Source organism: Carya illinoinensis, chromosome 9 (genome assembly GCF_018687715.1).
Source record: "Carya illinoinensis cultivar Pawnee chromosome 9, C.illinoinensisPawnee_v1, whole genome shotgun sequence".
Lineage (NCBI taxonomy): Eukaryota > Viridiplantae > Streptophyta > Magnoliopsida > Fagales > Juglandaceae > Carya > Carya illinoinensis.
In genome coordinates, this window is record NC_056760.1 from 14,539,622 (window position 1) to 14,565,691 (window position 26,070).

General features: G+C 33.2%; 1 protein-coding gene across 21 annotated transcripts; it reads left to right on the forward strand.

Moving 5' to 3' along the window:
- Positions 1-11,506: 11,506 nt before the first annotated feature.
- LOC122275697 (transcription factor TCP2-like) lies at positions 11,507-25,627 on the forward strand. 21 transcript variants are annotated; one of them, XM_043084867.1, is made up of 7 exons: positions 11,507-11,771; positions 11,851-11,979; positions 12,182-12,353; positions 12,506-12,631; positions 12,953-13,081; positions 13,252-14,777; positions 25,219-25,627. In XM_043084867.1, the coding sequence occupies exon 6, from the start codon at positions 13,336-13,338 to the stop codon at positions 14,731-14,733; it is 1,398 nt and encodes a 465-aa protein (XP_042940801.1). In that variant the 5' UTR covers positions 11,507-11,771; positions 11,851-11,979; positions 12,182-12,353; positions 12,506-12,631; positions 12,953-13,081; positions 13,252-13,335; the 3' UTR covers positions 14,734-14,777; positions 25,219-25,627. The 21 variants fall into 21 exon arrangements, with proteins under 21 accessions (XP_042940801.1, XP_042940799.1, XP_042940802.1 ...); XM_043084853.1 differs by having other exon boundaries at positions 11,508-11,771; positions 13,243-14,777; XM_043084862.1 differs by having other exon boundaries at positions 11,508-11,771; positions 13,246-14,777.
- Positions 25,628-26,070: the final 443 nt, after the last annotated feature.

A 26,070-nucleotide genomic window follows, 5' to 3' on the forward strand; every position in this document is an offset into this window, starting at 1 on the left:
TTGTGTACACGGTTTCTCTGACATACATTGAATGCAGCTTGGCCTCTCAGCAATGGCATGTCCTCCTCCATGTTTCATTTAATGCAGCATGGGTCTAGCCAGGCATTTCCACTCATGGGCGTAATCGACTCTTGAAGCAGATTTCTGTATTCCCTTTCTGGCAAGGCTCAATCAACCACTCGGGTTCTAAAGTGAGCCCTCGATCAAGGCAGGTCTATAGGTCGGACTACGCCCGGGCTTGGTGCCCGGCCTAGTCTTACCAGACCCCTAGGAGGTTCATTCCCTACCCAATTAATGGGCCTGAGCCCCCTTCGCATCCCACGGCTTGGGCCCCCCCGTAGTGGGGAGGACCCCCTCACATGAATAATCAATTTTTATAACTTGAAGCAATGAATTCAAGCACATAAGATTTGATAGGTTGGGTGATTTTATGCTATGAATGGTCTTGAAACTTGTCAACCTTAGAGATATCAATTGAAAATTTTAGGGGTACAATTACATAGGCTAACTAATGGTGACACCTTTTATGCAATGGAATGATGACTATGGGTTAAAGATATGCCAACCAAAGTCTAAAGAATAAGTCCATGCAGTCCAGTTGTTTAGGTTTCAAATCATGTAGTACTAGTACTAAAGTTGGTTCAAAACTTTACAAGTGTCCATTAATAGGGTTTGCTTATATGTGTGTGATTAAACTGATATAGTGACACTGATTGAAACTTTGGAGGTTTGATTTCTGTGCTTCTCGAAGAACCCATTAGCCTTTTGCTTAAAGCCTAGATGCTGCTGAAAATCATGAAGACCCACGTACACTATGTGAACATAAGTTAGGTTTAACCAAGTCATGTTCTACCTTTTATTGCATGTGCCATGCAAGTAGAAAAGGGTGTTTACTATTAATCTAGGTTCAACCCAATTAAAATACGTATATCTCCATTAATAGACAAATATATAAATGGCAGTCGATCCTTCAGACTTTACAGCTAACTTCATCTTTAGTACCGTTCTTTTTTAATGATCAACAATATTGTGTTTTTAAATAAAATAATATTTGATTTATTACATATCACATATAAATATTGAACCATTTAATTTAAAATAATATTATAACTTGATTACTTTATTCAACAAACAAAAATAATAGATATACAATGAGTACTGTATAGTCTTCTCAATAGTTTTTTTTTTTTTTTTCTTTTGCAGTTAATTATTTTTTAAATTGAGTAATGCTTATATAACTATGTTTAAATTAAGGGTATTAGGAAAGTGTTATATGTATATCATTTTATGTTTACATTTCTTAAGAGATTGTATAAGAAGTAAAATTAGTTACCAATACAGATTTGACACTTGCGTAATGTTAGATACAAGTTTTAAATAGATAAGTTTCATATAAGTTGAAGTTATTTGTAAAAAAATAGATTCCATTATTAAATAATAGTTTCTTTATATTTGTTTAATATAGAATCTATTTTCTTATAAAGACTTGCACGTGATTTATCTATTTGAGATTTATACAAATCGTTTATCAAGTCAGTTTTCTTATGCTTATGATGATGAAATTGGGCCATCTGGACAGTTAGAAAACTTCGCTTTGTAACTGAGACTTGTTATTTAAATTATAATCAATGTAGAAAGTTAACAATAATAATTCATATTAAATATATTGAGAATGGTAAATTCATGGTTAAAATGTAAAATATATTATTATATATTCACGGTTGCAAAGTCCAGACGACCCTAAGTTACAGACTGTTAAATATTTGAACAAATTCTGGTAAAAATAGAAAAATTTTGTGATAAAAGAATGCTGAAACTTTTCCTTTTTTGCCTGCAATTTGTCTGCCTGCTGTCTTACAATTATTGCTGATACAATTATTGTAGCTTTGACCGGCGTTAGGAGCGACAGAAAAGAGAAATGATACGTGAAAAAAGAGTTCAGATTTGCTGCCAAAATTATGATGTTGCTGACTTCTTGCATACTCTTTGTAAAATATTTAGACCTCTTAAATAAGATAAAGCTGTGTTTAGTTATCAAATTCATTTGATTTAATTATTATAATTTTTTTTATTTTTATTATTAAATATAATAAATATTTTAATTTTTTAATTTTTAAAATAATAATATTATTAAAAAATAATATTTTAATAATATTTTATTTAATTTTTAAATTTCATCTCAACTCAATTCACTATCTAAATATAGTCTCGTTTACATATTGAGATAAAACGATATGATTTTAGACGAAAGTTAAAAATTGAATAAAATAATATTAAAATATTAATTTTTTAATATTATTATTATTTTAAAATTTGAAAAAAGTTGAATTGAAATTTAAACAAAATTGAATTATTTATTATATTTTATATAGAAATTTGATAAATTGTAATGATAAGATAATATGAGAGAAGATAAAATACTCACTGAATCCAAACAAGCCCATCTTTCCTTGGAGCAACTATTAGGTGAGATTTGGATAGTGAGTTAAGATAAGATGAATTGAGATGAAAATTTAAAGTTAAATAAAATATTGTTAGAATATTATTTTTTAATATTATTATTATTTTAAGATTTGAAAATATTGAATTATGTATTATATTTTGTGTGAAAATTTAAAAAAATTATAATGATTAGATGAGATAAATTGGAGCCTTACAAATACTGCTATACCTTACGAATTTAAAAAAGTTAATGTCAATGGAAATGTTGCTATACCTTACAAATATTCTTTTACAATGTTTGAGCACTATTTTCACGTGTTTCTCATTTATTTCAAGTAAAAAATGAAACAAGAGTACGTATTCTCCTGTACTAATAGTTATAACATTATGGTAGTATTGGTGGTCCAAAATGTTAAGTTCGTGGAGTTTGATTTATTTTTGTGACAGTCTAATGTGATGTTCCGACTAGATAAATGTTTATTAAGATTTTTTTAATAGAGTTTCAATGAGGCCTAAGCTGAAGCTCAAGTAGAGAGTTTATTGAACACTTGCTTGAGCAAATAATGCAATAATTGAAAAATTAAGACTTCTACTGTATAACCATATATATATATAAAGTGGTTATCTAATTGAATTTTATTATTTTAACGGGTTTTTATGTTTTTTCGTTAACTTTAATACCGTTGGTCTAAACGTCCGTATACTGTAAATACAACTTAGCTCACAGACTCTTTAATTCGTTGGAAACCAAAACGACATGGAACCTGATGCAAAAAGTTAGATTTTCAACTATTTAGCATTTTCTCAATTTTCCAAGTAGTCAAACGTCTGCTTAACAAAAACTATAAGAAAACAGAAAACTAAAAGAACTCAGAAAACAAAATATACATGTGAATGTTTTGAGCCAGATCCAAGTACAGCGGCAGGCTCACGAGATGGTGAAGAACTCGAAATCGGAGTTGCAGGTTTCATTCAACTGCTTGAAGGCTGTTCCACGAGTCATGGTGGTAGCCGTGGTCTGGATGAACACTCCCAGATCAATTCCTTTTCCTTCTTTGAATTCCCAGCCTCTAGGTTTGAATCTCGACCTCTTGTTCCACGCATACACACTAATAGTGGATATCTTTTCTATTTGGGTTTCTAGTTTTGACATTTAAAAAACAGGTTCAATTGTGCCTAAATTTGCGTTTTTCTTATCGTTTTGGCCTTGATATTGAGATTTCCTAAGAGACAAGTTCCTTCATTCACTATATAGTTTTCATTCAAGTGAGAAGGTCACGGTAGAATTGGACGACAATCTCTGTTCAGTCACCACAACTGCAATGCGAACCACCATACCTGCACCACTCTTACGACGCCAACCACCAGGAACAACGTTGAAGTCAGCCCTATTTTGCTTCTAAAAAATAGGGCAAGTTCTTGCTCAAATCCTCCACTAAGCCACCCCTCCGTTAGCCTCTCACAAGGCTCTGAACTTTGTTGCCACCGCTTGTGATCTTTTTCAAAGAGCCCTACTCTGTGTTTTTCGCCAGCCTCTGTCCCGTTGGCCTCCAGCCTTGTGTTTTCCACCGCTTGCCATCTTATCCTTCATCTTTTTATTTTTTTCTCTATTGCCTTTTCAAAAAACATGTATATATCAATGTTTTTAGTATAATTACATTTATGCCCTTTGATGTTATAATTTATAGCTAATTATATGGGATAGTTTTTTTTTTTTCTTGTTTTCACGTGAGTTTAATATTAAGGGTGGATTTGATCTTATTTTTGAAAATAATCTTACTTTTGAAAATATTATGAGCTATGATCGATTTTCACGAGAGCCTTTGTTAAATTAAACTTGTTTCCAAGTCCATGGCTTGATTTACTTTTTTGTTAGCCCAAAAATTATTAAATGTATTAATTTTTATTATTTAGTATAATTCTTTTACAATTCAATTTTAGTAGCAAATAGCAAGCGTCTAATATTGTATGTTAAATACTTAAAAGTTTATTGTTTGAAATGAACCCCTAAGGTTATTTTTTTTAGTTATATCTATGTGATTAAAATTATATTTGTAACACGAAAAAATATGTTAAGAACATTTAAATCATATGGGTATTATTAGATGTCTTGTGAAGTTGAATACTTATGTTAATTAAAAGAAAGTAAGCATATTTTAAGAGAGAGAGTTTTCACGACTTATTTTATAAAAATTTAAAGTAGCCAAATTATTCTATTTTTATATAATATGTTATTAGTATTTTAAATCTTATTCGACTATGTTCTTCTTTATGAATTCGATTAAGTTAATATTAAGGAATTTATAAGGTGATGGCATTTTAGGGTTAAGAGAATTTTAGGCTTTGAGGAATTAAAATAGGCGATTTGAGTATTTTAGGTATAAATATGTGATAATTGTTTAATTGGAGATTTACTCATGATACATGAATTTTTATAGGTGAGAATTGATATTTTTTGGCACTATTGTGAGGAAATTTGAAAAGGTTAAGAAATACAAATAAGCGGGGTTCATATATTAGCTTGCACAAAGAAATGAAATGAGGTTGACTATAAAAATATGCACGTTTGTTTGTTTTTTTTTTAATAAATTTGAAAAAGACCTCATATGTTTGTTCTACATGTGCATAAATTATATATATAAGAAAGTATTTTCTGTCATGACTGGTGTAGATATGAGTTAATTTTATGCATTTTATTTTCTGAACTAAAAAAAAAGAGCAAATACAAGAATTTTTTTAAAAAAATGTTACTTTGATTCAATAAAGATGTTTTGATTCATGAAATCTAAAAGTTTTGTTGTGATTAAATAAAAATGTTTTCATTCTATTTATTTCAAATAATTTTTAAAAAACTGTAGACGATGTTGGATCGTCATCCTAAAATCAAAATTATCTTAAATAACTTTCATAAAACTATGGGTGATATTTATTTATAGGACCATGTTATAGTTTCTATTAATGTTTTTATTTATAATATATCACAACGTGTAATTATTTATAAATTATATAAAAATTACATCGTTATTTATATAATTAACTAAAAACATTACATCTTTATTAATAAAAAATTAATTCTTAACAAAAAAAATTAAATATAAATTAAGCAAACGTGCATTACACGTTACTTTCACGGTTTCACCTAGTATATATATATTATGAACATTATGGCTAGGTTTGGAATATTGTAATTTTGCCCCCACAACATACTTTAATATTTTTCAAGAATATAAAATTTTCTATAACCCTGTAAAGGTAGGCACGTTATTAAATTACGTAAATTCTTTTTTAGCTTTTTTTTTATTATATAATTTTACTAAATTACAGTATAAATAATATCTAAGTTGGTACAATAAATTTATAAATAGCAAATGGGTTTGTTTCTCATCATTCCGCGTACTATATATTATAATTATTTTATTATTTATTTTTGTTCAATTAATTAAATTATTTTACTTATTATTTTTATACCATATATTTTTAAGAAAGAAATATAAGAAACAAAAATTATGTGAAACATATGTATAGTTTAAATAATAAAATGAGATAAGATAATTTTAAATAAAAGTTTAAAATTAAATAAAATAATATTTTTATATATAAAAAAATTTAATTATTTATTATATTTTATATAAAAATTAAAAAAATTATAATAAAAATCAGTGTGCAAACGGCGCAATGATGGGTTTTATTACATAACCTCTCAACACTTCAATACTTCATATTTTTTTTAATTTTTATTATTTTATTATTTATCAAATATTTAATATATAAATAATGAATAAAATAATTAAATTAATTTAAAAAAATAAATTTAAAAAAAATATTAAAAAAATTAAAAAAATGTGAAATGTTGGAATGCCGGGAGAATGTGTAGATTTTTTCAGCGATGATATAGTGAAATTTTTCATATTATCTGGCATTTGCTGTTTGAAGTTTGACAGCAGAAGGATTGGTTCCATGGATGGATGGATGGTGTGGCCCATCAAATGGTGCACTTTGCACAGAAGTAAATAATATAATAATATGAGTAATGAACCGAAGTTTACAGTGGCACATCATTGCTCGTACGGACCAATAAGTCCTATCACATTACTTAAATCCTAAACGCCCTCAAATCTTTGCTTAAAACAAATCAATTACATTAAACTATTGGCCCAAAAGCACCTTTTCATAAAAATAACTACATTACAAAATTAATAAAGCTTTTGATTAATCGGTGGGAAACTGACTGACTACTTCTCAACTCGACATTTGGGTTGTCCTTTCTGCCTTTTACAACTAACCCTCTTCTTTACCAATAATTACAATACCACCAAAATTATGAATAAAATTTTATAGTTGAAAAATTATATTTACAATCGTAATCATGCAATGCAATTCATACATATTTAAAAAAAAAAATAGATAAATTTAGAATTTATATTAAAAAATAATTTTTTAATAGTAAAATCTATTATTATTCAAAGTGAGTGCGTTAGGTCTGTACATCTTAAAATTATATATATCATTATTTTTTATAAAGAAAAATGATATTTACTGTCGTTAAGTGTATATGCATCACATAATCTTTTTAAAAAAAGTGAGTAAATGCGAGATTCACATAAAAAAATAATTTTTTAATAATAGGTTATTATTTTTCAAAAAGAATGTACTAGACTAATACATCTTAGGACTGTATATATTATTATTTTTTATAAATTAAATAAGTAAATTAATGCCCATGCAAAATTTTATTTTGGTCAATCGTTCTCTCTTGAGATGAATTACAATATTATATAAATTGGATATGTTCGCTTAGATTACTCCACCTATTAATGTAGCATTTAGATTAAATAAAACTAAGCATAAGGAGAAGCCACATGGTCTGAGCATAACAGCTAATTGGGACGTAGCAGTGGATGTTGAGCATAAAAGGGTAGAGCTTGGTGTTGTGATTTGTGATTCTAGTGGGAAAATTCTGGCTTGTCTAAGTTCCACTATGAACCACGGACATAAACCTATCATTGCAGAGACTTTCACCTTAAGAAGAGCTAGTTACCTTGCTACCAATAGTAATGAAGAAGTCTAGGCAGATTACGGCAACATAGTTGAAGACATTAGATTGTTATTAGTTGGAAAGTAGGTTTGTATATAGAGAAGCTAATACCATGGCTCATAAACTTGCCAAACTAGCATTTGTGTTGTGTGAGGAAAGGGTTTAGATTGAAGAAAGTCCCATAGAAATAGTTAGTGATATACAAAAAGAAAAATATTGAGTTACTATCAATAAAGGAGGTATTCTTAATGTCAAAAAAAGAAAAAGAATAAGGAAATTATTAAGTTAGATACTCTCAAGAATCAAACTCCGAGTGTCATCAAGCCCTTTACAAAAGATTGAATCCAAAAGGGAAACAAAATGACTGGCCTACATCCAGAAAACATTTAAAATACGTACCATGGAGGAACATTATTATTCTGAAATAGTAGTTTATATTAATATTTATGCAAACATTTACTTTTTCTTCCTTTATTGCATTAATTATTGAGAAGGTATGTTACCTAACTTACTACCTGTAATTGATGCATGCATTCAGCAAGTGCAGGTCCATCATCAGTTATTTATGCATTTAAAAATGAAAATTAAATGGATTTAGAACAGCCAAGAATTGGTCTCTTCAAGGTCTAGAGTGATCAGTTGGATCCCTGGAAAAATACCATTTCTTTTCTGTTTTAAAAGGCATAAATGCCATATGAATGAACTGTCTGGGTGTTTAGTAACATGAAGACCATGAAGTTAGCTATATAATCGTCCCTGACCCCTCACAAACATTAAAAATGAAAATTCCAAATTTATTATATGAGAAATGCTATAAAGAAGTCTTACGCTACACACCTCCATGTAGCTAATACCTGATTTATCATTTTTGCTCTTCTATTTAAACACACATATTTAAATATTAGGATAAAGGAATAAAAATGACAAATCACATATTGATTAAGTAAAAATATATGGTGTAAGCGTTCCATGTAGAATTTCTCTTATTATATATATAATTTAGAATAAGATTAAATTCTTTGATTGGAAACTAAGGAACATTCCTTAAATCATTTTTCAGAATAATAGAAAATGCTGCAAAGTTGAAAATCAGCGTTTCAATCTCAACTTAATAATAATTAGCTTTCTTGAGGAAAAAGTACTTAATTGGGTAATTGCAGTACTTTGTACTAATTCTGAACTACCTACCACTGATTTCATAATATGCACTCTAAATTAGAAAGCTTGCAATATGTACTAATTATACCATAATGCAGGTTAGATGAAGAAATGAACTAATTTTTTGAATGTCCTCCCAGTTTTCTTGCATATAATACTAACATGTATAGATGCCCAAATAGCCTTTTATTATTTTGATTTGCATGTACATTTATCAATGAATAAAATAGTATGCAGATCATGTCTATATATATATACGACATGATTTTTATGTATGATAAATATTATAATTTCTTGAGCCAAGTGCTCCTAATAGCTAGTAGCATTCGTGAAACTTGGTGAAAACAAAATCAATTTGATTTTTCTTGGATTCATCATGATATCATAATCTTCATCATCTCAAAAGAATATATATATATATATATATATTTATATTCTTAACCTAAAACTTATTATTATTATTATTTTTTCTAACGGCTTGTAGGTGGTTCAACCATTAAGGTCGTATTTGGGTACATTCAGAATGTTGCAGAGAAGGTCTCTTTCATGAGTTGAAGAGTCATAACAAGTATATCATGTGTGACCATTTATGTATGCACATTATTAAGTAGTATAAATTTTTGTATATCTACAAGGGAAAGCTAGCTAGCTAGCTTGCTTCTGAGTTGGTTTATATGCCATTTAGAAACCCTGACGTACATGTTGCTTTCTGGTTTGTCATTGGGTGGGTGGATTCTTTAATGCAAACCCTTGGAACCAAAAAAACAAAAAATACAACCAAGAAAATTAAAGAACTCATCCCTTCAATCTAGTTTGATTATATAAATTAACTACATAGTCATCTCCATTGTTCATGAGCTGTCTTTTGCTCATATTGCTAGTTCATATCATGACTTGATTTTATAATCCTTTAGCTAGGTTATAAGTAAAGTCGGGTACTAATCTGTGTATTAATATTGATTTGTTCATATTCAAAATTTAAATTAGTACTATTTTCAACAAAATTTAATTTTTGACCAATCATATGAGATTGGTGTACATATTAGTACGTAGTTATGCTTACAACCAGATTTTAACGAGAAACATGACACATAAACTATACCAACTATATATTCACATTCCCATGATATAGGTCAATGCATGATATAAAAATCAATACTAATATATACCCAAAATTGTTAAACATGACTCCTGATGATCAGTTCATTTCCAACTAAAATAATACAATAAAATAGAACTTGTCTAACTAAACAATTAATACCTGATAAGAGTGAATTGGTAAAACAACTTGTCTCGTCAAGTTGCGGATTGATCCAAATGTACACAAGTCACAAACATTAACATTCTCACACGTCATTTTCATACAACTAACAGGCGAAAATATTCCCATGACACGCCTATTTTTTAATGTGTCAATTCAGGTTTACTTCTGATCATTAGACTGCCATTGATATCATTAGTTTAAATCCCATTCAAATGGATGGATAAAATTGAATTTTCCTCCACCTGTTCTGACATAGATAGGAAAGAAAAAAAATTTATTCATCATCTATTTTTTCACTATCTCATAACGTGTCATTAGACGATAGTTTCACAAGTAAAATATAATAAATAATTTTCAATTATCTAATACCACATTATAAAATAATAAGAATTAAGATGATGAATAACATTACAACTTAAAAGTTGTTCAACCCTTCCCACATTAATACTTCTTTTAGGCTATTGTTTATGTGGCCAAGACTTAACACATATTATCCCAACCTCTCCATTTAGAAGCACAGATTAGGGTTGCATCCCTTTCCACTCGAAACAAGAAGATAACACAATTGGACTTTTTTTTTTTTTTTTTCTTTTCTTTATGGGAAAATAATCATTCTTAATTATTTCATGAAAACTATAAAAATGTCATGAAAAAGAGAAATAATTTTTACAATCATGATATGCAAATTTTGCTTGTATACTTTGAAACTATAACTAGCATTATTTGTTAAAAATATAATTTTAAATGTTAGATTGGTATGTGAATTATTTACAAATCAATTATAATATATCTTTTTTGGACTGCATATATAATCACAAAATAAAAGAAAATGGCTAAAAAGTGGATGAATAATTTAATAGAAATGATAATTACAATCGTGAAGTGTATAAATGTCGTGTAATTTTCTTGAAAAGAATGAGAAAATATAAAATCTATATGAAATAATAAATTAATTTTTAAATAATAAATTTCACTACTTTTTTAAAAAATTACTCAATAATTACATACTCTACAATTATATCTAATATTCTCATAATAATGAATATTACGAAATAAGTTAACACGATACAATATGATCCGTTTCAAAATATTTATGTAAATAGGTTGAATAGACTCTTAATTAACCTGCTTGACCTGATTAAATTTAACATAATTTTATATAAATGTTAAAATCATAATATTCGTAAAAATTATAAAACTAACTATAAGTCTAAAATTACAATTCAAATAATAAAAATATCGAAATTAAAATTCTAATAATTTTACTTTTAGATAAAAAAATATAATTTTAATTTTAATTTTCTTAATATGTCATTGACATGTTATCAGCTTATTAAGTAATCGTGTCTTAAAAGGTTAATTCATTTTAATCTAAACTCGTTAAAACTAAACTCGAATTCACTATTATTATGTTATATTTGTATTAGATTAATAAATCATGTAACGTATTATCACCTGTCATAATTCAAACTACCACAATTATAAAGTTCAAACCTCCAAAAGGTGTAAGCAAAAATAGAAATAATAATAGTCGGGAAATTAAAGATGACAAGGACAGAAGAGTAGAAAGAGAAAGGAGGAGGGGCAAATGGGAAAGAAGGAAGATTTTAAAGAGGGGAACGGCGCAGTGTCTGTCCTTTCCCGGTAACCCCGGTGGTTTGCTCGAATGGGGAAGAAGAACATCCCTTTCTTTTATTTCTGTCCTAGGGCACTTTTCATCATCCAACTCTCTCTCTCTCTCTCTCAACACCATATTGACACTCGTATTTTTCTCTCACTTTCTCACTGACCAAACAAACCCACCAACCCTAATCTCCTCTCTCTCACTATATATTTATATATGTTTCTCCCTCTGCCACCATTGCCGTACGTGTAAGTGCCGGTCTCTCTCTTTCTTCAAATTCCAGCTCCCTACTTCTCTGTCGAACTGAATTTTGTGTTTGTTCGTTAGCTGTGGATGAAACGAGTGAGCTAAGCGTGAGAGAAAGAAAGTGGAACAAAGAAAAAAGAATTGGAAACTCAGGTGCACGAAATCAACGCTCTTAACGGGAGTACCGGGAACACCGAACTTCCAAGAAAGGTCTTCCGCTTCGATTCTCTTATGGTTTTATTTTGGTCGCTCCGTAACTTTCGGTCGCCGAAGTGGACGAGTACTAAAGATTTCGGAGAGCTGTGAATATTCTTCGAATTTTTTTATTTTTTATTTTTTATTTTTATCTTTCTCGTTTCTTTGGTGCGTGGGTTTTAAGGAGCTGATGATCTAAGTGCTTGATGTTTTTTAGATGAGATGAAATTGCAGATTGTGATTCAAGAAGCTTTAGGACCACAGATCTGTGAGTCCTGGATTCTTATCCAAATTATCTAATTAAACGGAGTTTCTCAATAACTATTTATATAACAAAACAAAGCGGAACTGAGAGCTTAATAACTGTCAGACTCCAACCAATCTTCTAAGTAAGCAAAATCGATTCACTTTCTTTCTCTCTCTTCTATGTCTTTTGTTGGCAATTTTCGGACAGTGTTTCTCTTTTATTAATGGGCTTAGAATTAATTATTAGTGAAATGGTTAAGCGTTGTAGTAATGTAGTAATGCCTGGCATTTTTAGGGCCAGCGAAAGCTTTAAATAGGTAGGGGAGACCGTAAAAGGTTAGGTTCAGATCGGCGCTCAGCATGCTATTTTCTGTAGCTGTTTTAGCTTGAATCTGAAGCACAAAGGCTCGCTCAGATCAAGGTATACATATAGGCTCCTTTTGTTCCTACTTTTGCTAAAGCTTATCGTCTTTAAAAGCACACTGAGGTTGCAAGTCTTTAAGCCTTGAGGGAGAGGGGCTTGATGCCTTAATATAGCTGTTTGTGGACGAAGCAAAAACAAAGTCAGATCTCTCTCTCTCTCTCTCTCTCTCTCTCTCTCTCTCTCTCTCTGTGAGCTCTGTAATGACTGAGTGATTAAAGCAGTGTATGTACGTATTAGATAGTAAGCATTTGTTCCTTTTTTTTCTTTTTAACTAAGTTTTTGTTTTGGTCGGTAAATTTTGCTTTTGGTGTGTTGCAGGGCTGAGGAGGCTGAGGCTCTGAGACGGATTCAGGCTTTGCTTTTGAAAGGGGCGGTCTGCGACTGCAAAAAGCTTTAACAAGAGCTACTGCTATTCTTCACTGACTTGGATCGTGATATATCGGCAGCGTAAGAAAAGGCCTTTTTATCACTACACAGCCAACGTACTCTCTGAATTATCGTCATCAATATGCATAGTACACAGCAACCCCACCTGCACTCTCATCACACTTCTTCTTCTCTCTAAAAAAGAAAATTGACTCCCTCTCTATTTATTTCTCTCTTTCTAGAAGTAGCAGAAGGATAAGAGCAAGAAAAAACCTCATAAGCCAGAAGGGTGGGTTTAATTGTACGAGTTTTGTTGAGAAAGGCATGAAAGTGGTATGGAAGCGGAGGAGATTCAGCAGGCACCAGCTTGTAAGTTCCCAAGAGTTGGAAACGGTAGAAACGACTATAGCAAGATAGGCTCAAAAGGGGGTTCTGATCACTACCCAGATGATGAAGAAGATGTAGAACTCAGGGCTGGCAATGTTGTCCCAGGAAGCGATGCCGGTGGGAATGCTAATCGACTTCGAGGATGGAACCATTCGCGCATCATTAGGGTTTCGCGTGCCTCGGGTGGTAAAGATCGGCACAGCAAGGTCTGGACGTCCAAGGGCTTGAGAGACCGGAGGGTTAGGCTATCGGTTACTACGGCGATTCAGTTCTATGATCTTCAAGATCGGCTGGGTTACGATCAGCCTAGCAAAGCTGTGGAGTGGCTAATCAAGGCTGCGGCTGATGCTATTGCAGAGCTCCCTTCGCTAAATAGTGCTTTTCCTGATACCCCGAAGCAGCTGAGCGATGAGAAGCGGGCGAGTGGAGGTACGGAACAAGGGTTTGATTCAGCTGAGGTTGAGTTAGATGGTGACCCAAATTTCCAGCAAAACCAAAGCCAGCACCTTTCTTTGTCCAAGTCCGCTTGTAGCAGCACCTCAGAGACGAGCAAGGGCTCCGGTTTGTCGCTCTCGCGGTCTGAAATCCGGGTCAAGGCACGTGAGCGAGCCCGGGAAAGAGCAGCTAAAGAGAAAGAGAAGGAAAATGACTCCCGTGTTGCTCAAAATGTGAACCACATTCCGCACAATGCTTCCTTTACTGAGCTTCTTACCGGTGGAATTAGCAGTGTTAACAACAATGGTACTAGTCCTCCCGGGTCAACGCATCAAAACCCTGGTGGTGAGTCTAATTTGTTTCACAAGGCGGCGGCGAGGCAGTGGCCTTGTTCGACCCCAATGGACTACTTCGACTCGGGGCTACTGGGGCCTTCGTCCAGAGCACATCACTCCTCGGGGTTTTCGGGACAAAGCCACTTGGGAAATTCCATTCCTCAAGCAATGACTATGTCGGTTCCGACATTCAATATATCAGGGGATAATCATTCAGAGCTTCAGCATTTTTCGTTCGTTCCCGACCATCTCATCCCGGTGGCCGCTGCAACATCGCAGCCCGGCAGTGCGCCGGTTGACTACAACCTCAACTTCAGCATCTCATCATCCGGCCTTGCTGGTTACAACAGGGGGACCCTTCAGTCCAATTCACCGTCTTTCTTTCCTCACCTTCAGAGGTTTTCTCCTATAGACGGACCAAATGTACCCTTCTTCATGGCTTCGACGGCTTCAGCGTCCCCACCCATGGAGAATCACCATCACCACCAGTTCTCACCTGGATTCGACGGCCGCTTGCAGCTCTGTTACGGCGACGGTAGCCGGCATTCAGATCAGAAGGGTAAAGGAAAAAACTGATCAGTTCCTGTCAGAACAACTCTCCTTCTGGCCCCTTCTTCCAGGTAAGCTACAGTTATTACGATCCTCATTTTCTCCGCTTTTCTATTTCTGTGCTGGTTTGGTTCTTTCGCTATTGATAATCGCCTTTTACTTTTTCGTCACATATGTTTGATGTGTTTTTTCCCTTTTTGCCTTTTGGATTTGCGTGCTGTGTGCAATACCATGAACTGTTTTGCTTTCATGGTAATCCTAAATAACTGAACCATTGGGCACATTTTTTATGGGTTTCACCTATTTTATGTCTTTGTTGGATTCTTGCATTATTTGGTGCCAATGAGGATCGACTGGTTGTCTCCTTGCTTGTTCTCTTCTTGGTTTCCTTGTTGCTAGCATCTGCAAGTCGACGCCAGGTGTTAGCTCGTGTGCTGTCCAGGAAATGTGTTTTTGCCTCCCTAGCTGTTGCATATGGCAGTGGCTTGGCTCACTGTCGGGCTATGGAAAGCGTTGCTTAGGGTTTGAGTTAAATTGATTTGGTGTACACACTAGGAGCTAATCCTATTCCTCTTGTAAAGCCCATGCACGTACGGAAGCAGCAGCCCCTTTCAAACTCGATGGAAAATCACAGGTATAGTAGTAGATTGGAGATGTTGGAGAGAGAAGAGATGAGGAAAATAGTAGTAAGATGGCTTGTGAATAGTAAGAAAATAATTTGAATTTGGATTTTGAAAAAGGAAAGAGTTAAAGTTGAATAAAAAATATTATAAAATTAAAATATTGTTAGAATATAATTTTTTAATATAATTTTTATTTTAGAATTTGAAAAAGTTGAATTATTTTTTATTTTCTATTTAAAAGTTTGTGAAAGTTGTAATGATTAATTTGAAAAAGTAGTAATAATTAGTTTGAAAGTGTGTGTGTTTGAATGATCTTTGGAAGTGAGATGAGATGAGATGAGATGGGATGGGATGAGATGAAAAACTTTTTCAAACATTCCTTGAAATTTACATCGGGTTGCATAGAGAAAAATGATAAGATGTATGAGATTGTTGTCTGGGAAATTTGAATGAGAGAGATGATCATAAGTAAGAGTTCTCTAAAAACATATATTTTGGACTTCTTTAGGAAGGTTATATATAGGGTGATTTCCTCCAATTTGTGAATTGTAATGTATCTTAGAATGGAGTTATGCACTGTCGACTTTTTAAAAGTTGAAATGGTTGATATGGTGGCTTAAATTCCTTGTTACGATTGAATACAGTAATTGAATACTCTGTATTTTAGAGGATGAGGACCTTTGACCAGGTCGGGAGGAAACCATCCAAGTACTTGGGAGGAGAAACTATTTGGGTGCTTAAGGAGAGAAGCTTGATAACTGATATAAAGGAGCTGCTAGGAAAGAGTAGCTCCTAACTTGGGTATAGAGGAGTGACCCATGGCTTGAGCTCGATCACTCAGGAAGAAAAACTGTGATACCCTATATAATAAGAGTAAGGGTAGCTGCTGAATGAGATCCCATAGTGCTTGAGAATGAAAAGTTCTTATTCTTTATAAGGTTCCCCAATTTTATTATTGACTAGTTATTTTGGAGTATTGGCCATATAGTATGGGCCTCCTATTGGGATGTTACAGAAATACTTCATCAATTGTACTTATCTCAAGGAAGTCATTAGAGCTCGGTAGAATTGTTTTGTTATATCGGGAAGAACAATCCTTTTGAATTGGGATGGTTATAGGAACGCTGTTCTAAAAACTTAGGCAGCCATTCTTGTTACTTCAAATGCTATTTATGAAAGAACTTAGTTGGATGCACATGTGAGATATTATTGGAATTGTGATGTTCACTTTGTGAACATAATGTACTAGGCTTAGGCTTCAATGGGTGCACTAAGTCGCCACTTATCTAAAAAATTAAAGGTGATGGGAAGAGATAAATTTAATTCTTTAAATTATATTCTAGCACTAGCATATTTGCCAGATGCTTCCTTTTATAAGTGGGTTCAATACGTAGAATATATAATTACATGGAGATTGAATTATAGAGTTAGAGCCTCTAATATCATGTTGAATCACCACTTGCCCCAAATGTCTAAATTGAAGAGAAAAGGTAAATTTCATCGTTTATAGTATATTCTAATAAAATAAGTATGAATTATAACCCTAGGATAGATTATTTTGACAATAATAATTGACTCTCTCAATAACTCTCGCGTTTCAAAAATCTATAAAGAATCTATAAATATAATAGTTTACTTATTAAAAATAAATCTATAAAGAATGAACACTTTGACTACATCCAACGACTATTTAGAAGATCGCTTTCATGTTCTTGTTAGTGGTTGCCAAATAAACCTTTACCACAGGTTGAAAAAAAAAACAAAAATGATGTAGAAAACAATTCTAACCCATAAAGATAACCCACCAGGGAGGGGATTTTTGCCAACTTCACGATGGCATCTCTTGTTTGCGAAGTGGAGAAGAGGAGATGTGATACCCTATATGATAAGGATAAGGGTAGATGGTGTATGAGATCCTATATTGCTTGGAAATGAGAAGTTCTTGCTCTTTATAAAATTCTAATGGAGTTCTAATTGTATCACTAACTAGTCATTTTGGAGTATAGGTCATGTGGTTTGAGTATTTCATTGGGGAGTTACATATGATATCAGAGTCTATTCCAACCAGAAATGTGGGACTTGAGCCGTGTCACCTACAACGGATAGACCCGACTAGGACGTCAAGAATTTAAGGGGGGGAGATTGTGATACCCCAAATATGATACGAATAAAGATAGGTGGTATATGTGATTCCACATAGCTTGAGAATGAGGAGTTCTTGCTTTTTATAAGGTTTCAATGGGACTCCAATTGTATCATTTATTAGTCATTTTAGAGTATAGACTATGTGAGTTGGGCCTTCCATTGGGGCGTTACAAATAGGATCAAAGTCTTTCCCAACTATAAATGTAGGACTTGAGCCGTGCTACCTATAACGGATAAGCCCAATGACGATGTCGGGAATTTAAGGGGAGGAGATTGTGATACACCATATGATAAGAATAAAGGTAGGTGGTGTATGGGATCCCACATTGCTTGGGAACGAGAAGTTCATGCTCTTTATAAGGCTTCAATTGTATAATTGACTAGTCATTTTGGAGTATAGATCATGTGGTTTGGGCCTGCTATTGGGGCATTACAGGAGATATGGTGGAGGAATCTCCTAGGCTGTATAGTGTAAAGAGGGATCTCCATCTTGCAATTGGAGATTACACCTCCATGGGCGAAAGTGAGGTCTCCTTTTGCACATGGCATGCATGATGAAGGGGGGTGATCACACCCCCCTTGTACACAAGAGGGGAAAGTTTCATCTCTATGTGCAATGTGTAATGGGCGCTCCCACTCTATTGTAGGCATCACACAAAAAGGGGAAGATATCACCAAATCCTTGTGCACAGTGACAAATTTCTTGCCTCCTTCAAGTTATGTTAGGAGACCCTTCTTCAAGTGCATAGAGGTGGAACATAACTTGCATAGTAGCCCTATGTGATTATTATTATTATTATTATTATTATTATTTTTGTTTTGGGGTGGGGTGGGTGGGGGGGGGGGGGATCCCAATTGGATGGGATTCTAGATTGCAAAGTGGGTGGTCTCGTCCAATGCATGAGATGGTCTTGCTCCTGTTATCCTATAAGGAGGATCCCCTCCATCAGTATATATAGTAACATGAATAAGAAAAATTGCCTTAGTGAACCCTCCTATTGATTGAAGGATTCAAGCTTTTGAAGAATTATTGACTAATGAATAAAGGCGAAACAATTTAGTTGCAGCAATGTTTTGGATAACAAAAGAGCATTCACTAGAGAAACTAGAAAGTGCCCCAACTATGTACATAGAAATGTGTAAAATAATGTCTGATAAAGAAATAAAATGAGATGCGGCTTGGGTCAATAATTTGCAAGTTCCAAGATCGAAATTCGGATTTGATACCATTTGTAATAGTCTAAGAAAGGCCCAAGCTACATTTAAGTTTATACTTCAAAATGATTAGTTAATATCATAACTAGAGTTCATTGAGATTATATTATAAAGGAAGATCTTATTCTAAGTCATTTGGAAATCTCATTTACTGCATTTCTATTCTCAAAATAGATTATTACATGTAAAGTTGGAAATTGAACTTAAGATCTATGTATTAATATTATGTTAAACTACTATTTATTCTAAGAGTTTAAAGTGCAAACTTGAAGAAAGCACCATAAGCGCAATAAGTCACCGCAATCAGTCACTAAGGGGTATTTCATGATAGAGTTATTTTATTCTCAAACCGGTGTATAGAGCACACTATTCACGTCAGTAAAATGGTAAGATTTGATTTGTAAGATTTAATTTTTAAAATGATAAATGATATTTACAATTCTAGGGTGTGCAAACCCCGTACACTCTTTTTTAAAAAAAGTGGGTTAAGTCTGAAACCGCCTAAAAAATCATATTTTTAATAAACTCCACTTCTTTTCAAATGGAGTACGCGATGAGTGCATACTCTAGGACTGCATCTAATATTATCTTTTTAAAATTTATCTTCCAAATTAAATTAGGTCTTGTAAGCAGTTTAATTACTGGGTGTCTACAAATTGGCTTGAGAATAAAATTTTTCTTCATGTATACTTGTGGTCCTTAGGGTTTTTCTATGTGCTTAGATTGGAAATGCAGAGTTTTTCTTTTTAAGGGGAATATCAACTTGCGCACCCCAACCAAAAAAAAAAAAAAAAAACCTAACAATAACACTTTTTTTCAAATGTATTCTATACTTAACAAAACCTAGGCCAAAGGCTTGTGGCCTGATTGGCATTACCCCCAACCTCCAAATGGAGGTCTGTAGTTCGAAAACCCTCCTCTCCAAATGTATCTCAAAAAAAAAAAAAAAAAAAAAAAAAAAGAGGAAGCGAAACAAAACCAAGGATTTACATCCAAGTTACTATAACGTGGCTTCTTATCAAGCCAGCTCGTGGTGACTCAGATTGGACCATCACTGGGTGGTCGGAGGATGTGGGGAGGACTTCCTCCACCTCCCCCATCTCTCAAGACTTTTTTAATGTTTATATTAATTAATACTAAATAAATTTTCTTTCTATTATTTGTAATTACTAATATTTCAAATTGCTTTATTAAATTTCAGTTGCAGAATTTTAGACGTTTCAATGTTAGGGCTTGTTTCCTGAACAAACCCTAGATTTGTTGTTAAATTTGCAAATTTGATGGCATTGAAATTGACATTTTAAGATGAAAGTTATTTGTTTTGTAATTTGGTGTGCAATTTAAAAAAATACGATAATTTGATAATACAAAATGAAATTTCCCCTCATAATTTGGAGTGCACTCCCCAAGAGAATAGTTACATTCTGATTTGATTAACCTTTTGCAGCATTAATATATAATTTGTGACGATTTTGTGGACATTATTGTCAATGAATATAGTAAGAAGCCTGCCTGCTTGTTTCATTGGCATGTCCTATGCTGCGATGGTCTTATCTTTCTTGTTGATCAGCTTATATGTTATGTATTGCTAGAATTCATGCTGACTCCTTCAATCCTTGTGGAAATGACACGAATCCCACTTGCCACTTTGCATTCAATTCTTTCTGAGATGGTCGTTCGTCCTTGGCTGTCTGTTTCATTGGCATGTCCTATGTTGGGGTGGTCTTATATTTTCTTTCTTTATGTCCACGTTATGCCTTTTTTTATTGCTATAATTCATACCGACTCCTAATGGAAATGACATGAATCCCACTTGCAACCTTGCATTGTAGATCTTCCTGTTTTCTTTATTGCTAGAATTCGTGCTGATTTTTAGTGGAAATGACTTGAATCCTACACGTCACATAGCATTAATTGGATGTTAATGTAATTCTTGTTATTGGATATTGTTATTCTACACGTTACCTAACATAATTTTTTTAGCTATAAAAAAAAATCAGTTGGTTGGTTTTTTTGTCATATGTTAAAATAACTCTGCTAGCTGTCCGTAGAAGAGAGGACTGGTTGAGGCTGGCTTCCTTTCATAACACGCCCTTCCAATGCTGCTACCTCTACGCAAGATGGCATTACAAAAAGTGAAAGTAACTATAGTAAAAGATTTTTTAAAATCGTATTTAATAAATTAAGATATCTGACTTGAAGCATCTTTGTTAACAGCCAAATGACCCCATTGCAGTTTTCGATGTAGTGTGGCAACATTTCCCCTTTTTTGTACCTTGGAATGTTTAACCTAGATGATTTCATGTCTATTTTGGAACTTTTATGATATATTACAAGGCCGATGTGGGAATGTATAGCTAGGAAGCTATTATAGGGAGGTCAAGACTGACAAACTTGTGCTCAAACCAAGGTTGAGTTTTCTTATCCGATTGATGGGCTCCAGGAAATATTAAGCATTCATACTTGCAGAAAATGCAGCAAATTTTAGTGAGCTTGTATCATCTATATAATTATATATACTGTGGATTTCTTCCATTTCCTTGGATTTTATCCACACATCTTGCAAGACTTTTTGAGTTATCACCATTATAAAATCATAAATTTGATTGAAAAAATCTATTTACACGCCTATTTCTTTACTTACCAATTATGTTGTGGCCTTCCGGCTTCCACTTCGGACATCTTAAAACATTATTTCCGTTTTAGCTTTTTAAAAGTTTGTAATGGTTTTATCTATTCTGAAATGAAAAATCATAAAGTGAACAATTGGCTTACCGGTGGTTAAATATGTTTGATCCTATGAGAAATTCAATGATTAAAATTCAACAACACTACAATGCCTTTAAAATTAATGATTCTTATGCATACACCTCTTGGACTTAACCTGGTACTGTCAACTAAAAATATATATGCATTGTATCCATTATACTAAGGGTACGTTTAGATAGTGAGATGATTTTAGATGATCTGTAAATAGTAATGAAAAAGTAATAAAAAAATAATGATAAAATATTAAATAGTAGTGAATAGTAGTAAAAAATAGTGAAAAGTAGAAGAAAAGTAATGATAAAATAATGAATACTAGTAGTGGAGTGATCTCACTACCCAAATACAACGTAAACTACTCGGATATGAGCATACTTGTGCCTGACCTTTAGATATCTTATTGGATGTTATTCAGGGAACGTCAGACTACTTTGCGTTGCATTGCATGATTGTGTTGTGTGGAAACATCATGTGTCCTAAGGCTTATATCTAACCTATACGAGGTTGTTTTGGACCATATATGAGTAATTGTGAGAAGATGAGCCTTAATTACCACAATGTTTGAATACCAGCTAGTCACATTTGTGTAGTACTTATGTCACAATTAGTGTTCCTGTCATTGTATATATAAGAGAAATGCTTTAATCATAAATTTTTTTCATTTAAGTAAACTCACAAACTGGTATGTAGGATTGTAAAATTACTTTTATTAAAAAGTAGATTTAATATATCATATGAAACCACGTCAGTTTGTGGATATACTTGTGAAATTTTTTTATGACTGTAGCACTTCTTTATGTATAAACTAAACCTATTAATACGCTTTGATGCTGGTTCAATATTCACAGCAAATGCAATAATGTTATTGATATTAACTTCTAATGCATGTTTTAGCTTATGTGATCTATAATACTCCAGCTTTGGTAATCCAGGATTTGCACCTCAAGGCTTTAAATTCCTCCTTAGGGTTCCGCATTCAAATTATTATGGTAGTTGTAACTAAAACTTTTTGAAGCTCCAATAGCATTAATTTATCACATCATCTGTATGTTGATGATACTTTGTTGTTTTCTAGGGTGATTTTGAGTCACCTTCGCTACTTGTGCGTTATTCTTATACTTTGAAGTAGTTTCTCAATTGAAGGTTGACTTGGCTAAATCTTATTTGGTTGCAACGGGAGAAGTCTCTTATGTAGATAGTTTGGCAAACATTTTGAGGTGTAAGGTGTCATCTTACTTACAAATAACTTGGCCTTTGGGGTTCACATTTAAGACAAAAGGAAATTTGGGATGAGGTTATTGAGAAAATTAAGCAGAAGACTAGTTGATTGGGAGTAGATGTATTTGTCCATGGGTGCTATGGTTACTTTGATATAATAATAATAATAATAATAATACTCTTTCCAATATGCCTATGTATTTCATGTTTCTATTTCCACTTCTAGCTAGTGTGGCTAACTTTCTTGAGAAATTGTAGTGACACTTCCTATGGGGTGGGTTAGATGAATAGGTTAAATTTAATTGATAAGCTGGCCCCGATCTTTGAAGGTGGGTTAGGAGTTCAGAAATCGCTCTTCTTTGACTGTACGCGCTTGGGGAAGTGGCTTTGGTGCCATCAAAATGAGAGAAGTCTTGTGGAGAGCTGTTGTAGACACTAAATACAGATTCTTATGGGGCAGGTGGCATTCTAATGACATTCAAGTGCCTTACATGTCGAGATTATGGAACAATATAAGAAAAGGTTCGGAGAAGTTTTCTGAAAATACTAGATTTGAAGTGAGAGATGGTGTTAGTTATAGATTATGGCATGATTTATTGTGTGGGGGCTAGGCTCTTAAGGAAGCTTTCTGGGATATATACTCTCTGGCTTGTGCTAGGGTTTGTGGGAAATGTTTTGGAGTCATCTACTAATCTTCCTCTGTGGAAGGTAAGTTTTATTAGAGCGGTACATGATTGGAAGGTTGATGCCTCTACTAGCTCTTTTAATCTGCCATGTTCCACTAACTAGTTTGGGAATAGGATGTGAATGGAAGGTTATTCGGGCTTGTACTAATAAAGGGGAGTACACTATTCGTTCTTTTTATAATGCTACCCATTTCCTTTGAACAAGATATAGCGGATTAAAGAGCCTGCAAGAGCTTCATTTTTTGCTTGTATAACTTCTCTATGAAAGATTCTCAGGTCAATCTGATGAAAAAAACATATTGTTGTTATTTAGCAATGATCTGTAAAAAGAATGAGAAGTCTGGGGATCATTACGAAATAGTCAGTGCTTTGTGGAGTGACTCTCTGTTGGGGTTGGTTTGGCTTTGGTTGCTGCTTTGTGGAGTGAATTTTTCTGATGGATTGGCTTGTCTTGGTTTATGCCTCTTAATAGAATGGTGGATCTTTTAACTCTTGGAGAGAGGGTTAAGTGAAAGTCCATAAATTGTTCTAGTGTGGGAAATGGTTTCAACTTACCTTATATGATGTGTTTGGTGGAAAGGAAATACTAAGAATATTATAAAATGTGAACGAACTATGGAGGTTCTCAAGACCTTTTTTGGTCAATACTCCTGACAACTCCTATAGACATTAATGGGCTAAACTCACATGATTTTCTGGGATATTTTCGCTTTCTAAATAGGAATGTCTCTTAAAATAAATAAATAAATAAAAGTATACAACCTGTGTACTTGGAGTGTACCCATTTTGAACTTTTAATGAAGTTTTTGTTACAAGTTATAATAAAAACTCTTTGAAATTCCGTAACTTGTATTCCTGGTGATACATAGTTCATTATTCTTGTACTTCTTTGGAAGTATGCATAATCAACTTGTACTTGAAGTTCGCGTCTTTCTGTTTTAGTAGCATTTATCAGTAGGTGTTGCGTGTTACTAGTGCACTGCATTCATTGCATGAAAAGTACATAAGCAATCAGTCTTAACTGGTGGGACTTGCCTGTCTCTCCTCCCTCCCCTTCTTAGATGGTACACTTTATCTACCCGGTTGGCCTATCCCGATACTCATGACATTGCATTATTTTAGAACTGCGTTCTTTCTTATTTATTTAATTAGTTTTCATCAAGATTTGTATGTTCTGATTGATATTACTTTCACTTTTCACAGTAGTGTAAGCAGGTCCAGTTAGATTTTAACAATGCTTATGATATGTCAAAGATTGATTAGTGTTATGTGAGATTATAGGTGTAGAATCAGTGCTGCTGAAACGTGAGAATAAAATTTTAGATTAGAGCTTCTAACTTCCTTGTTTTGCCATTGTCTTTCTGCCAAATTCTGGAGCAAATACAATTTTCTTTTGAGTGCTGATTTACTTCTATTTCGTTATCTGCCTTTCTGTGCTACATTTAATGGAATATCTAGTCAACACTTTCTCAATGTACGTCATGCTCTTTCTTGCTAGTAAAATTGTGGAGAATTATCTTGGATTTGTATCCCTACTTTGCCCTGCACGTTTTTTCTGCGAGTTTATCAGTCAGCAATGCAATGATACATAACATTATAGTGAGCCCAAAGAAAACGTTTTCATGTTTGGGGTTCTGTTTTTGAATATGCTTGACTTATTATTTTTTACAATAATCATATGTGATCCTAAGCTGCCGAGTGCAGTAAATTCTCCCTTTTCAGCTGACTGAACTTCTGATCGTGGGAGGCTTCCAATGGCAAAAAACCCTTTTTTTTTATCCAAACTTCACAGGCTGATAATAGCCAGGCCAGTCTATCATGTCTGTTGCTTATAGTGGGAAAATTCTATATTAATGCAGGGAAATGATTGGAAGGAAAAGTAGCGGGCAAGACATGGGGTGAGTGCAGGCCTGGACGTGAGTGAAAGCACGCCTTCCGTGCATCGTTCAATACCTTATTGTTATGCTTGTGAAATTGTTTGCATGTCTGTTTAATCAAGTTTCAAGTCATTCGGCTTGCTTGGGATATATATATTTATTTAGTCCTGCAAGGCATTGTGTGTTTTGATCCATAACTTACAATTCAATTGAAGTTATTCTTTTGTCTTCTCCTCTTAATTTGCAATTGCCCGTGCTGACTGCTGTGTAATTTTGGTTGAGCAAAACAGCTTTTTGATGAATCTGTCGGCAAAATAACACCGGTTTCTGTTATGTGTTGTCATGACAATTTCATTTGAAACATATCCAATTGTTACATATTTAATGTCAATGGCATTTTTTTCCTTTTCATCATGACTGGAAAATCTGGAATTTAACGACAGTTGGAAAATAGTTTTTCTTAGATCCTGCTTTCGTTGTTTCATTTCAAGCAAATTTCTTTCTACAAAGTATCTGTATTTGCTACATGCCATGTAAATCATACAGAATCATTATAGGTAACAGCTCGACTCTCTGCATGTCGACAATGATCCTTCATGTAAAATGTATTTAATCCTACCATGAAAAATGTAGTGCTTTTATTATTTTTTTAATAATCCTATTTTTATTTTTGAAGAAAAATTCGAAGGTCAATGGATGATGCAATCTATCATAATGAGATAAAAGTGAAATAAATCTATAGATGAGAATGAAATAAGAGTATGGTATTTCCTTCTTAGTTTGATTTTCTTTCTCTCTCTCCTTAACAACGCCAAGAATATCTTGAAGGATATT